General features: G+C 42.3%; 1 protein-coding gene across 1 annotated transcript in view; it reads right to left on the bottom strand.

Annotated features, from left to right (window-relative positions):
- Positions 1-13,237, bottom strand: part of ADAM12 (ADAM metallopeptidase domain 12) — a 636,998-nt gene that overhangs the window by 248,905 nt on the left and 374,856 nt on the right. Inside the window, exons 9-10 of the mRNA XM_069753950.1 lie at positions 7,745-7,914; positions 2,705-2,789 (exon numbers count right to left, since the gene is read on the bottom strand). Coding sequence (XP_069610051.1) covers positions 2,705-2,789; positions 7,745-7,914 — 255 coding nt within the window. The remainder of the gene's footprint in view (positions 1-2,704; positions 2,790-7,744; positions 7,915-13,237) is intronic.

Genomic DNA, 13,237 nt, shown 5'->3' with positions numbered 1-13,237 from the left:
AGGAAATGCCCCTTTCAGGTTCTTTCTGACAAGTAAGCATTAGGACACCGTGATGCTTCTTCTCATCATTTCCTTTGGCCAAGTTCGCGCAGTTTCCTGATTATTTAGCCGAGCTGTCTCCAACAATTGTTATAATCAACACATAGCAATCACTCCCTCACTCTTCTAAGTGAATGACTAGATCCTGATGACTTTTCCCTGAGAAGAGATGCTTCATTTAACACACACACAGACAGAGCTAATGACATATTTGCACCTTTCTGCCCCAATAATCTCAAGATGATTAGAGTGTTGGATAGGATTGCTCAACAACCTTTCCTTTTGCTATGATTTTTGACGCCGTGGTCACTGAATGGGTTAAACAATGTGAGATGCTGTTATTAGCACCGTGTAATTGCTGCACAGTATCATGGATGGTGGTAGATGCAGAGGGGCCTGGGCTCTCATTAGTACCTGTGAATTAAGGCACTGAGCTCGCGAAATCAAACCAGATATTTTGACATTTCCCAGTAATTTAAATTAGATATTTTTAGCACATTAAATATAAGTTGATGGTGTACGGCTATGCTGATCCATTATAGATAATGGCTTACCAACGTTCTGCAAAAATCTAAAATTAGCAATCGGTTAATATGCTATGGGTACGAATATCAGTGACCGGCAACAGTCTACGCACAGCATATGGCTTTATTCTGGGGCTAGCGGTAGTTTTCTTTTAAATCTCCATTTTTAACCATATGACTATTTTTAACACCTCCCCCTCATATTTATTTAAGACTCGCTCCCATCCTATAGCTTGAGCCCCTTTATCGCACACCAAAATAAATACAGGCCTTCAAACTTTAAACAAGACCCTCTAAATAAACATGGACTCCAGACCAGACACCCCAAATTCAGCCCCAGACAACCTAATTAATCCATGGCCATGAGTATAGAAAACAACAAGAGCAAGGAGAGATGGGTCTTTACATAATTTAGGCACAGCTCTGCCAGGACCCTCCACAAAGGGTTTTTCAGCAGACCTGTTTTTTTTAAAGGCTCAGAGTAGAACAGCCCCTGCTGAAAAAAAACAAGAAAGCAACACCGATCCCTTGCCATTCCCGTTACGATGCTCCCTGATGGTCTCTGTTTCCTGGTCCATGACAGTGCACAGGAAATGCCATTGCTCAGCCAATCACTGGCTAAGGCAGGGCACCACTTCAAACAGTGATTGGTCGAGCAGTATTTCCTATGTCTAGAGGGGACCGAGAATACAAGAGGGACAAGCGGGAACTTAAGAACCTTGGAACGGAAGTGATGGGGGAGATGAGTAATGAGTTTTCTTTCTTTTATGCCACTAAAAGACTTAAAGATAACACAATCTAAGGGACTCCTTTAATGTCTTCATCATCAAGAGATGAAAATAGTGAAAGATTCACTGGTCCAGGGTGGGGGGATGAAAAGGAGTGGATCAGTATTATGGGTGACTTCCTATGTATTCTTCTGCACTTTGAGAAAATAAAAAACAAAGCAGCTTAGAATTTATTGTCAAGGTCTTGCAATATGGAGGCATTAATCTTGTAAAACTGCAGACCTTTAAAAGGAAAACGATAATGGCACTTGACACAGCTTTCTCCACTTCATAGTGACATGAAGTGTGCACCCGGCCCCTCTCTCTGTGCTTTACAGCCATTATACCCGTCTCAGTGAGGATAATTCGCTCACACGTGGTTCCTCCATGCGGTCGCTTAATCCCCTCTAGTTTCTCAGGCCAATCATCTGCCTAGCTCTGCAGACAGCCTCAGCAGGTGCCAGCCCACCTACAAGGTCTTGCAACGGCCCTGTTTTGGTCTCCGTCTCCTGCCAGATTATGGTCCTATTTTTTCTGTCCTTTTTTCTGTTTGCAGCTTGAAGGCTCCATATTGTACAGTAGTCAATCCCGTGGCTAAAGTCACTCACTCGGGGGCTAGAGGTTCACTAGAAGTACCAGTTCACATTTAGGCATATGTTCTCTCTCCACTGAATGATACGAGGGGAACTCTCATTCTCCCTAACGTTTCTGCAAACTCGACAATGGCAGCTAGCCCTGCCCCCCCAGAACACACTGCTCGTTACAGGACACTTTTTTCATTTATGTCTTTTTTTTCCTTTCTGACTCCTGCTGACTTTTCCGCTGTCTGTCAAAAGACCTACCCGGAGCTGGAGACTTTTTCCATTTAAAAACACTCAACTCAGACAGTTCCCTCTATTAACCCCCTGTATGCCCAAAGTGATTTGATCTGGCATTTATTTGTTTTGAACTTGGGTAAACACCAACTCTTCACCCTTTAACTGGCCTTTGGGCACCGTCAGAAAAGGGCTCCTGTGCAAGAACATTATGATATGGGCCTTTTGCAGCCAAAGCGCTCATCATAGTTCCCAATTCCACCAGTTTTGAAGGTAAAAATGGATGCCCTTGCCTCTTGGGCTCCGGTTGCACCAATGATATGTCCGCCCCTGCATTTGGTTTTTTTTTCAGGCACCAGAGACAACTAGTGCTGCATCCACTCCTGCCTATAGATCCGAAACTCTTTTTGCACCATAGAGAGTCTGTATGCACCGGGGAAAGCAGAATGTTAGTACTTTCCTCTTGCAAAATTTCCACACAAGGAGCATAAATGGAGATGTAGATGGAGTGTCCCATTAAATTAAGAATATAAAATGTAGCCGGTTGCACCGTACTTACCATAACTACGCCGCCTGATTTGTCTGCTGTGCACATACTCATGATTGGTGCCATGCCAATGGTTGTACCCTGGAAATGCACCCCGCTGGAGAAAGAAAGAAAAAATAGGATAGAGATAAAGCGCGATGTGACTTTATTCAATGTAACTGTCATCACTCAAGTTTCCATTATCACATATGAAGCGCGCTATTTAGTTCTGCTGGTTATGCTGCGGAGAAAACGTTTCATTATTCACACAGAACCTCCTGAAATGGAAAGACATCTCATTTCTACAAACTCCCATTAGCATGGCGCTGTCACTGGATTCATTTAAATATTTGTCAGCGCCGTTATGAAGGCAGTGAAGCAGAGGGCCGGTCACAGCGCAGCGCTGGGAGCTGTCACACAACGCTCCCAACTCCATGTTAACCGCTTCTGTCTGCAGCCTCACCCAGGGAGGCTGTGAGTAAGCAAAGTTCAGGCGCTCAGCCGCCATAAGGCGAGGAGACGCTGATTATAACCGGCCTCTATAATCATTCACGGGCTGAAGTCATTTGTATCTGCATCTGTTTTATATTTTCTCCCCCTGTGTCCTGACCCCGATGTATGGAGGGCCCATGTACTTGTGTGTATTCAGCAGAATACATCATCCTCCTCCTTCTTACATCCTGTTACCGTATCTGGTCTATGTTCCCTCTGCATTATTTGCCAAGTCCTGTGTAAATGCTGCTCTTCCTCTCTGATCCTCTGGCTGCGATCACCTCTGCCTCCTATGTCCTCTAATTTTGTCCTGTCTGTGAATACCTCTTACTCCTGAGTTGTGTTTACACCCCCTCATGCCCAGAGTTTGTTCTCTCTCCCATATCAAATCCATGCCCCCTCTCACTCCCGTATCTTGTCTTTGGTCCTTACATTGTCCTGGGTCTCATCTTTGCCTCTCACTCCCATGTGTTGTGTTGTGCACCTTGCTTACCCTCCTCCATGCTTTCTGTACCCTCTCTTCTTCCTGTGTCCCATTGACTTTATGTCCGATCTCTATTCTGCTATCTCTGTATAACGCAAGTTGCCTCCTTTCCCTCTGTCTGTCCCATTTTCTATCTTGTACCTGAGCTCCATCTATGCTACTCTTTCCACTCTTCTACTGTGCTGTCTATTTCCTCCTTTCACCTGTTCTCCTTTGTACTGTATATTCCCCCTTCTACCTCTTCTCTTGTGCCCTGCCTATGCCCACTTCTCCCACTTCCCCCTTTCCATCTTCTCCTGTGCCTGGTGTATTCTCCCCTTTTCCTCTTCTTCCGTACCCTATCCATGCCCCATTTTCCCTTCTCTCTTATGCCCTGTCTATTCCCCCTTTTCACCTCTTCTCCTGTGCTCTGCTAATTACCACCTGTCGCGCCTTCTCCTGTACCCTGTCTATTCCCCTTTTTACTGCATATCATGTGCCCTGCCTATTCCCCCTTTTACCTCTTCTCCTTTGCACTGTGTAGTCACCCCTTTTACCCCTTATCCCATGCCCTCCCTTTTACCTCTTCTCCTGTGCCCTGTCTATTCCCTTTTACCCCTTATCCCATGCCCTCCCTTTTATCTCTTCTCCTGTGCCTTGTTTATTCTCCCTTTAACCTCCTATCATGTGCCCTATTTATTCCCCCCTTTCACCCCTTCTACCGTACCTGTCTATTATCCTTTAACCTCTTCTCCTGTGCCCTGTCTATTCCCCTTTTACCCCTTATCCTGTGCCCTTTCTATTCCTCCTTTAACCACTTCTCCTGTGCCCTGTCTATTCCCTTTTTTTACACCTTATCCTGTGCCCTGTCTATTCCTCCTTTAACCTCTTCTCCTGTGCCCTGTCTATTCCCTTTTTTTACACCTTATCCTGTGCCCTCTCTATTCCTCCTTTTACCTCTTCTCCTGTGCCCTGCCGATGCCCACTTTTACCACTTCCCTTTTTCCTTCTTCTCCTGTGCCTTCTCTATTCTTCCTTTTCCCCTTTCCTTCCTTACCCTGCCTATGCCTCATTTTGAAGACTTGCTCCCTAAACATAGCAACACAGGCCGTCCGTATTTCCTGGTACAAACCATCATAAAGTGGCAGCTAAAAGTTTGGGCACCCCTGGTCAAAATTGCTGTTATTGTGAACAATTAAGCAAGTTGATGATGAAATGATCTCTAAAAGGCCTAAAGGTAAAGATGACACATTTCCTTTGTATTTTAGGCAATATATAGTCCTTTTTTTAGCATTCTTGGAGATTTGTGTGCTCAGATAACGTGGATCAAGATTTCAGACCTTAGTTAGCCTGTTAGGGTTATGGTTTGTTCACTATCACCATTAGGAAAAGCCGGGTGATGCAAATTTCCCAGCTATAAAAACCCAGCCCCCTGTTACCTTGTACCAAAAAACTGCAGCCATGGGTTCTTCTAAGTAGCTGCCTAGCACTCTGCCCACAAAGCAGGAAAAGGCTATAAAAAGATAGCAAAGCGTTTTCATGTTGCTCTTTCCTAAGTTCAAAATGTAATTAAGAAATGGTAGTTACCAGGAACAGTAGAGGTCAAGATAAGGTCTGGAAGACCAAGCAAAACTTCAGTGATACGATTGCTAGAGAGACAAATCAGAATCCCTGCTTGACGGCAAAAAAGACATTCAGAAAGATTTAGCAGATTCTGGAGTTGTGGTACCTTGTTCTACTGATCAGAGACACCTGCACAAACATGGCCTTCATGGAAAAGTCATCAGATGAAAACCTCTCATGCATCCTCACCATAAAATTCAGCATCAGAATCATGAAAAAGAACATCTAAACAAGCCTGATGCATTTTGGAGACAAATCCTGTGGACTGATGAGGTTATAATAGAACTATTTGGCCACAATGATCAATGGTATGTGTGGAGAAAAAAACGCACAGAATTTCAGGAAAAGAATACCTCGCTAACCATTAAGCATGGTGGTGGATCAATCATGCTCTGGGGTTGTGTTGAAGCCAATGGCACGGGGAACATTTCACGGGTAGAGGGAAGAATGGATTCAATGAAATTTCAACAAATTCTTGATGCAAACCTAACACCATCTGTAAAAAAGCTGAAGATGAAAAGAGGATGGCTTCTACAAATGGATAATGATCCTAAACACAAAATCCACAATAGACTACCTCAAAAGGCACAATCTGAAGGTTTACAATGGCCCTCACAGTCCCCTGATCTGATCATCATTGAAAATCTGTGGCTAGACCTCAAAATAGCAGAGGATGCAAGACGACCCAGGAATCTCACAGAAATGGAAGAATTTTCCAAGGAAGAATGGATGAACATCCCTTATTCAAGAATTGAAAGACTCTTGGCTGGCTTCAAAAAGCGTTTACAAGATGTGACACTTTCAAAAGGGTGCGCTACTAGGTACTAACCATGTAGGGTGCCCAAACATTTGCATCGGCCCATTTTCCTTTTTGTAATTTTTAAAATGTAAATGATGAAAAAATATATATTTCTGTGGGCCTAAAATACAAAGGAAATGTGTCATCTTTAACTTTAGGCTTTTTAGAAATAATTTCATCTTCAGCTTATTTAACTGTTCACAATAACAGCAATTTTGATCAGGTGTGCCCAAACTTTTACATGCCACTGTGTGGTTCCATGTTGACTGTTATAACCCTCACATGTTTTTATATTGCAACCTTTGGATTACTATCTTGCTTTGCATTGACACTGTTGGAATTAACAATACAGCAAACTAAGAGTCTAAATGACCCGGCACTGCCTTGGAGATGACCACCCATGTACTGTTAGATACAATGCATTCTGTAGTCTTAGAGCCGGCAGTAATAGGAGCAGTATTAATAATGGCAGGCAGGTTGGGTAGGCTTCACTAATTATAGGCATTAATCATAGAAATGAATATTGTAACTACACAAACAAAGAAAATTGGAAAAAAGTAAAAATGTAATTGTCACATTGGTAAATACACAGTATGGATCGCAGGGGAATATTGATCCACTGGGGTCCAATTCTACAATGATTTGTACGGTTATCGTCCGTATTCACCATCTAAAAACCTGTAATGTACAATTTACTGTATTCATATCATGCCACAAATCAAGGAACAAATGCAAAAGGAAATGCACTAAATGGATAGAAATGCCATTGTTACCCACGTACAATATAAAATACCTCGTTATCTCATTTTTAGGGTTCCAAATTTTAGCACCAAGTGGGTTGTCGGGTATGACATTCAATTAGCTTCTTGACTGGTCTAATGGTTAATAGGATAATCTAGCCTAAATAAGTTGGCACCAACTGGTCCCACCATTGGCAAACCCATTGTTTGCCACTCTCTCCATCCCTCGTTTTCTATTAGGTCTCCCTTGAATGTGAGACTATAACCAGGCTAAGATGAATGGAGCCGCACATTTCAATTCTATAAAACTGATGAAGATACACAGTGCTCGGCTATCCTCAGGTCCTTGTCTTTCCACTCAACTCTACCTGGTCAGCATTTTGCAGCCGGGAAGAAGCAGTAGAAAACAGGGGACATACGCCCCAAGTTGAGCGATGGATAGTCCTCCATTCTGGCGATCTGTCGGACACACAGTTATCTGTTACCACCTGTGCAGTGGATAGCTGTCAACTTGTTTAGGTTAAAATAAAGGGGTTGTTGAAGACTACGACAATTACGATAATTATTACCAGATCGGTGGAGGCCCCAACACCCGGCATCCCAACAATCAACCAAAAACGACCACTACACAGTGCATGGTTTGACTTCACATGCTACGTATTTCTGGTGGCCACTGGTGTGGGTGTTAGTAGGAGTCCTGGGTATTGGACCCCACTGATCTGAAATTGATGACCTATCCTAAGGCGAGGTCATCAGTATCTTAGACCTGGACAACCCCTTTGTTTACTGATAATCCTCCTCATGGGTCATGAATGGGTTTATACCAGTATTCCTGGTGGTTTAGAGGAGCATGATGAACGTGTGAACTCATATGGCGCCCAATCGATTATTAAACTCTCTAGGCTCCAGTACTATCCCTTCATTAATAAATCGGAGAAGTGATCGGAGGAGCAGACCTTACTAGCTGTGCATTGTCATGGGGCTTCTGAGGTAGTAATGTCAGTTTTCTCCAGTCCAGGAACTCGTGAAGGCTGGTGAATGGATCTTGGGTTATTGCGCATTTATCCGCATCACTCCAGATTTCAACTCCAACCAGTGCTACCCGGATATTCAGTGGTCTGAAAAACTGTAGGAAATAATAATAAAAAAAATGTATGTTATTATAATAGATCATATAACACCTCCATTATTTCTGGAATAATAATACAAGGCTACAAGTAGGTGGCAATGCCAAGGAATTAGGAGAACAATCTAGTGGTCAGGCAAGTTTGATTAAGACACACCTTAAAAATGGATTGAAGGAGCCCTAAAACGCCCCTGGTCATTTAGATGAGCCAATAATCATGTTTGCTAGTACTCATTCAGACGTCAGGATTTTTTGAGTACATATATTATCCGGTTTTTTCATGGATAGCACTTAAACCTAAAATAGTGAATGGGGTCATTCCACATGTTCATGGACCACTCAAAAAGCATGTCTGATTATTATCCAATGCAAGTCTATGGGTCCACGAAAAGATCGGACAGCACTCAGATGCCATCCATGTACAGACCGATTTTCACAGGATTTTGCATAGGAAAAGAATAGAGTAACTTATTTTCTTTCTTTCACCTATGAGAAAAACTGATGAAACTCGGACCAACCTGTGATAAAACTTGGTCAGTTTTTCTCCTACTTGAATAAAACTGACAAGTGAATGAGCCCTTTAAATACTTGTTCCCCGATTATTGGCTTGTTGTAGACACGCTGGTAATCATCCGATGAACAAGCATTGATTGAGTTAGTTCATGACAGCATAAAAATCATCGTTATCATGTTGGTCAGATGTATGGACCTTTCTACTGTTCTATGTCCTATAAAGACAGATGTGGTTATCCCACCTTGTAATAATGTCCCCCATCCTGGCCACTTGCTATAATGATGTCAACCATGCTAGGCCCCTTCCTGTGATAATGTCCCCCATCCAAGGCCCATTCCTGGCCTGGAATAATATCCTCCATCCTGAGCCCCTTCTAGTAATAATGTCCCCCATACTGAACCCCTTCATGGTATAATGTCCTCCCAACTTGGTTCCTTCCTGGTATATTGTACTCCATCCTTGACCCATTCCTGGTATAATGTCCTCTATCCTAGGCCCCTTTCTCATATAATGTCCTCTATCCTGGGCTCCTTACTGGAATAATGTCCCCCATCTTGGGCCTCTTCCAGTAATAATGTCAGCCATCCTGGTACTCTTCCTGGTATAATGTCCCCCATCCTGGAATATTGTCCCCCATCCTGGGCCCCTTACTGGAATAATGTCCCCAATCTTGGTATAATGTCCCCGAACTTGGTGTAATGTCCCCCATCCTGGGCCCCTTCCTGGTGTAATCTTCCCCATTCTGAGCCCCTTCCTGGTATAATGCCCCCATCCTCGGCCTTTTCCAGTAATAATGTCGCCCATCCTGGGCCCCTTCCTGGTATAATGTCTCTCATCATGGGTCTCTTCCAGGTATAATGTCCCCCATCCTGGGCCCCTTACTGGTATAATATCCCCCATCCTGGGCCCCTTCCTGGTATAATGTCCCCCATCCTGGGCCATTTCCTGGTATAATGCCCCCCATCCTGGGCCCCTTCCTGGTAAAATGTCCCCCATCCTGAGCATGCTCACTGCCCCTGATTGGTTGGCAGTGTGTATTGCAGTCCAGAGAGCCATCGGGTCTCTGTGCCGCAATATGTTTCAGTTGGATGTGCATCCTCACGCATGGGCCCAGTTGTGGTCACACACTCTGCGACATCTACTGTTACGACCCCGAGGAGACGTGCTGCCGATTAAAATGATATTCTATAAGCACAGAACAATCATATTAACGATTGTTCTGTGTGCATACATTTTTGGCCAGCCTGTCTAAACAGGACAGCAAATGACCACCGGTCGGCTTGTATACAGGCATTCAATCGCTGCAGTCGGCTGATCTAAATGGGTCCAAATGGCCCATCATTTGTTAATAGAGGTACACTATGAGGGCATGATTATACAGTTTTGGGAAAATTCCAACAAGATTATTGAGAGGAATTTCTTCTTTTTTTTTTTTTTATAGTTTTTTTCCCCGCACTTTTGCAGCCTTTTGACTAGCCAGTGTCAAGTTTGGAATCTGCATCAAATGAGCGACACATCACTACTTTCTTTCTGCGACAAAGTTTTCAAAACATCGTCGGCAGGGTTGCTAACCATCCAGAAATTAGTCGCTGGTCGGTAAAAATAGGCCACTTTTGTTTTTCCCTGCCAGTAAAAAAGAAAATTTGATGCGTCAACACAATTTTTTGTTCTAAATGTGAAAGAGCTTGTACAGATTGTTAAGGCTGTAATTATCATCATTGTACAGTTCACAGCTGCTAATGTGTTCATATTAGTATGATGGGTTGCAGACATACATGACTTAAAAGATTTGTTACGGTTGTCCATTCTGTCAGTAAGAAATGTTGTCTGTTAGGCATTTTTAGATGAACTGTCCAGAAAAAAAACTTTGACAATTCTGCTTGTCAGGAAAAAATTGTCAAAAAGTTGACAATTCTGCTTGTCAGGAAAAAAGTGCTGAAAAATGCAGCAAACAGAATTTTCCATTTAAATAAATTTGAAGCAAATTAAAAGCATTGAAGCCTTTTATATCAATTTTGGAGCAGATCTGCTTCACAACGCTTATCAAAAACCTACTTGTGAACCTAGCTTTAAATGAGGACTCTCATGATAGTCTCTCTCCATGTATTTTAATGAACACTGTACTTTCTATCTAGTACTCCATGTAATGCTTGAATACATCACCAGATCCATCATCAGTACATGAATTCATCAGAGCCATCAGAAGTGCATAAATACAGCACCAGAACAACAGTCGCTACATGAATATGTCACCAGAACAACTGACAGTACATAAATACATCACCAGATCCATCATCAGTACATGAATTCATCAGAGCCATCAGAAGTGCATAAATACAGCACCAGAACAACAGTCACTACATAAATATGTCACCAGAACAACCGACAGTACATAAATACATCACCAGAGCCACCATCAGTTTTGTGCAAGCTGTATTGGTTGCATGATGGATGCAAAAACCATCAGACATATCTCTATATCTATAATTGGGGTCTGCTTAGACACCTTAATTGGAAACAAATGGTCCTTGGGTTATACATTTAAAATATAAGATGTCAGGGATGAATATTGCTATTTGTCCCTGGTATTGTGTAAACGATTCTATATCTAACTTTGAAGTTGCCCCCCTGTTAAGTCACACCCCTAAAGTACATCACTTTATTACTTTTCTGGCATTTTTGGTGAGAAAAGTAACAATCCTATTGGTAGCTGTTGTAAGAACTTGTTACCTGACGTGGGAGAATTTCACTGGGGTGAATTTGAACTGCGGTGAACTCGCCTCTGCACTGTGAGACTTTTTCTCACTGTGGTAGCCGTGATCTCACCGGAGGGAGGTCACCGCAGTTCAGGGGCCCGGCTGGGAATGCAGCCTCAGTGACCTGCGGTAACCTCGATGAGGTCACTGCTGGTCACTGATTCTGTGTTCGCAGCAGCTCATTCATCAGCCTGGATGGTCGCATCTTGGCACTGTCCAGGTTGAAAACTATTAATCCCCAAACATGGATTACGGCATGAGACAGAACATCGGACAGGTGAGTGATATTGTTGTATATATTGCTGTATTTTATTTTTATTTACAGGAGACGAGGGATTCAGTGGAATTAGGCATTAGGTAAGCATGACTGTGTTTGTTATTTTTAAATAAAAATGGAAAAGTGTGTTTTAATTTTATTTCAAATAAAAGACTTTATTCTGGCTGAGTCTTTACTTACCGTGGCTGTCTGACTGGCGGTAATGATTTTACCGCCGATCAGAAGTAGTGTTTGCCATGTTGTCATGCACATGACAGCATGGCAAACACTATAAACATTATATAACATCAAAAAGTCTGATTCCAGAGATGTGTCACTTATTAGGCTGTGTGCTATAGTATCAATACAACCAGTGTGTTATCAGCAGGAGATTATCACTGAAGGACTAGGTATCACGTGCCTGGTAGTCCTGCTAATCTATGTAACCCCGCCCCCTCCACTAATTGGCAGCTTGCCTACACAGTGTACACAGGAATCTGCCAATCAGGTGTGTGGGCGGGGTTATACACAGCTCAGCATTGGAGCACTCGTACATCTATAGCAGCGAAAACAGGGATTTTATCCAAACTGCACCAAGCAGCCCAGTAAGTGACAAATAGCCGGAATCAGGGTCTCTGCCCCTACATTATGCTGCTCCCAGATTCCATACCTGACAGTTTGGGTTTTCAAAATTGGACAATCCCTTTAAGTGGCTACGATATCATGTGAGCCATACTGTGATTGGTTCTATGGGCAACTAGTCCGGTTTTTGCATTAGTTCGCTTTGACAGATCAAGAAGTAGAACGAGGGTTTATTATTTCCAACCCTTATAATGGAACGTAAAAAAAAAAATATCCTCCTAGTCCTTTCAACTAGACCAAGGCGTATTCATCTTTTATAAATTTATTGCAATTTTTTTTTCTCCCTCTTTAATCAAAACATCTTCCAATCTTTTCCTAATTCCGGAGATGACAGCATTAACACATGCAGAATGTTACAGATGAATAATTTAGCGGAGAATATGGCGCTCCACTCATCAGGCCGGGATGAAATTCTTTTTGGTATGATAATTATAGGCAGCCTAAATGTTATCAGTTCTTACAGTTATTGCACTGACTTTGCTGCAAAAAAAAAAGAAAGAAAGAAAAGAAAGCGTAATGTAGCTTTGTGATAATGTTGTGAAAGGAAAGGTAACATTATTTTCATGTCTTAAAGGACTGAATTAATGAATGTCTCACCCACAGGATATTGAGCTTCTCGATAGCACTGCACTCTCATTTGATTAAGTAGTTAGGTATTGGAGTGAGCGCTACATCAAATGTCCCCTGAAAATCTTAAGAAACATTTGAAAGAAAAAAAGATTAAAAAAAAAGAAAAAAAATCATGCAGGCAGTTTCCCCATAGAGAAAAACAAAAGTGCGTCTCTGCAGGGCTAATTAAAAGACGTCATGCGGATTGACAGCGTTACAACATATCAGGAATAAAAATGAACATGATAAAGATAAAATACTGCTCAAACTCCGCGACTGAGAAACACGGAGGTTTAATAGACGCAAGGAAATCTAGATTTGACCTTATTAGGTTTCTTTGAAAGGGTATGCATACATTTGCAAAGAATTTTATATTGCTGCAATCTAAGATAAAAGATGAATCAACTTGGAAAATTGTCTTGTTTAAAAGATTAGATGCCGTTTTGTGTATTCAGCTCCTATGCAGACTTTTGTGTCTCCGTGGATTACAAACCAAGGTTGCGTGAGGATTAATTACTGTGTGATGTTTTTTTTTTTAAATTAAAA

This window comes from Ranitomeya imitator, chromosome 2 (assembly GCF_032444005.1).
Source record: "Ranitomeya imitator isolate aRanImi1 chromosome 2, aRanImi1.pri, whole genome shotgun sequence".
Lineage (NCBI taxonomy): Eukaryota > Metazoa > Chordata > Amphibia > Anura > Dendrobatidae > Ranitomeya > Ranitomeya imitator.
This window is presented reverse-complemented; position numbering and strand designations above follow the sequence as displayed.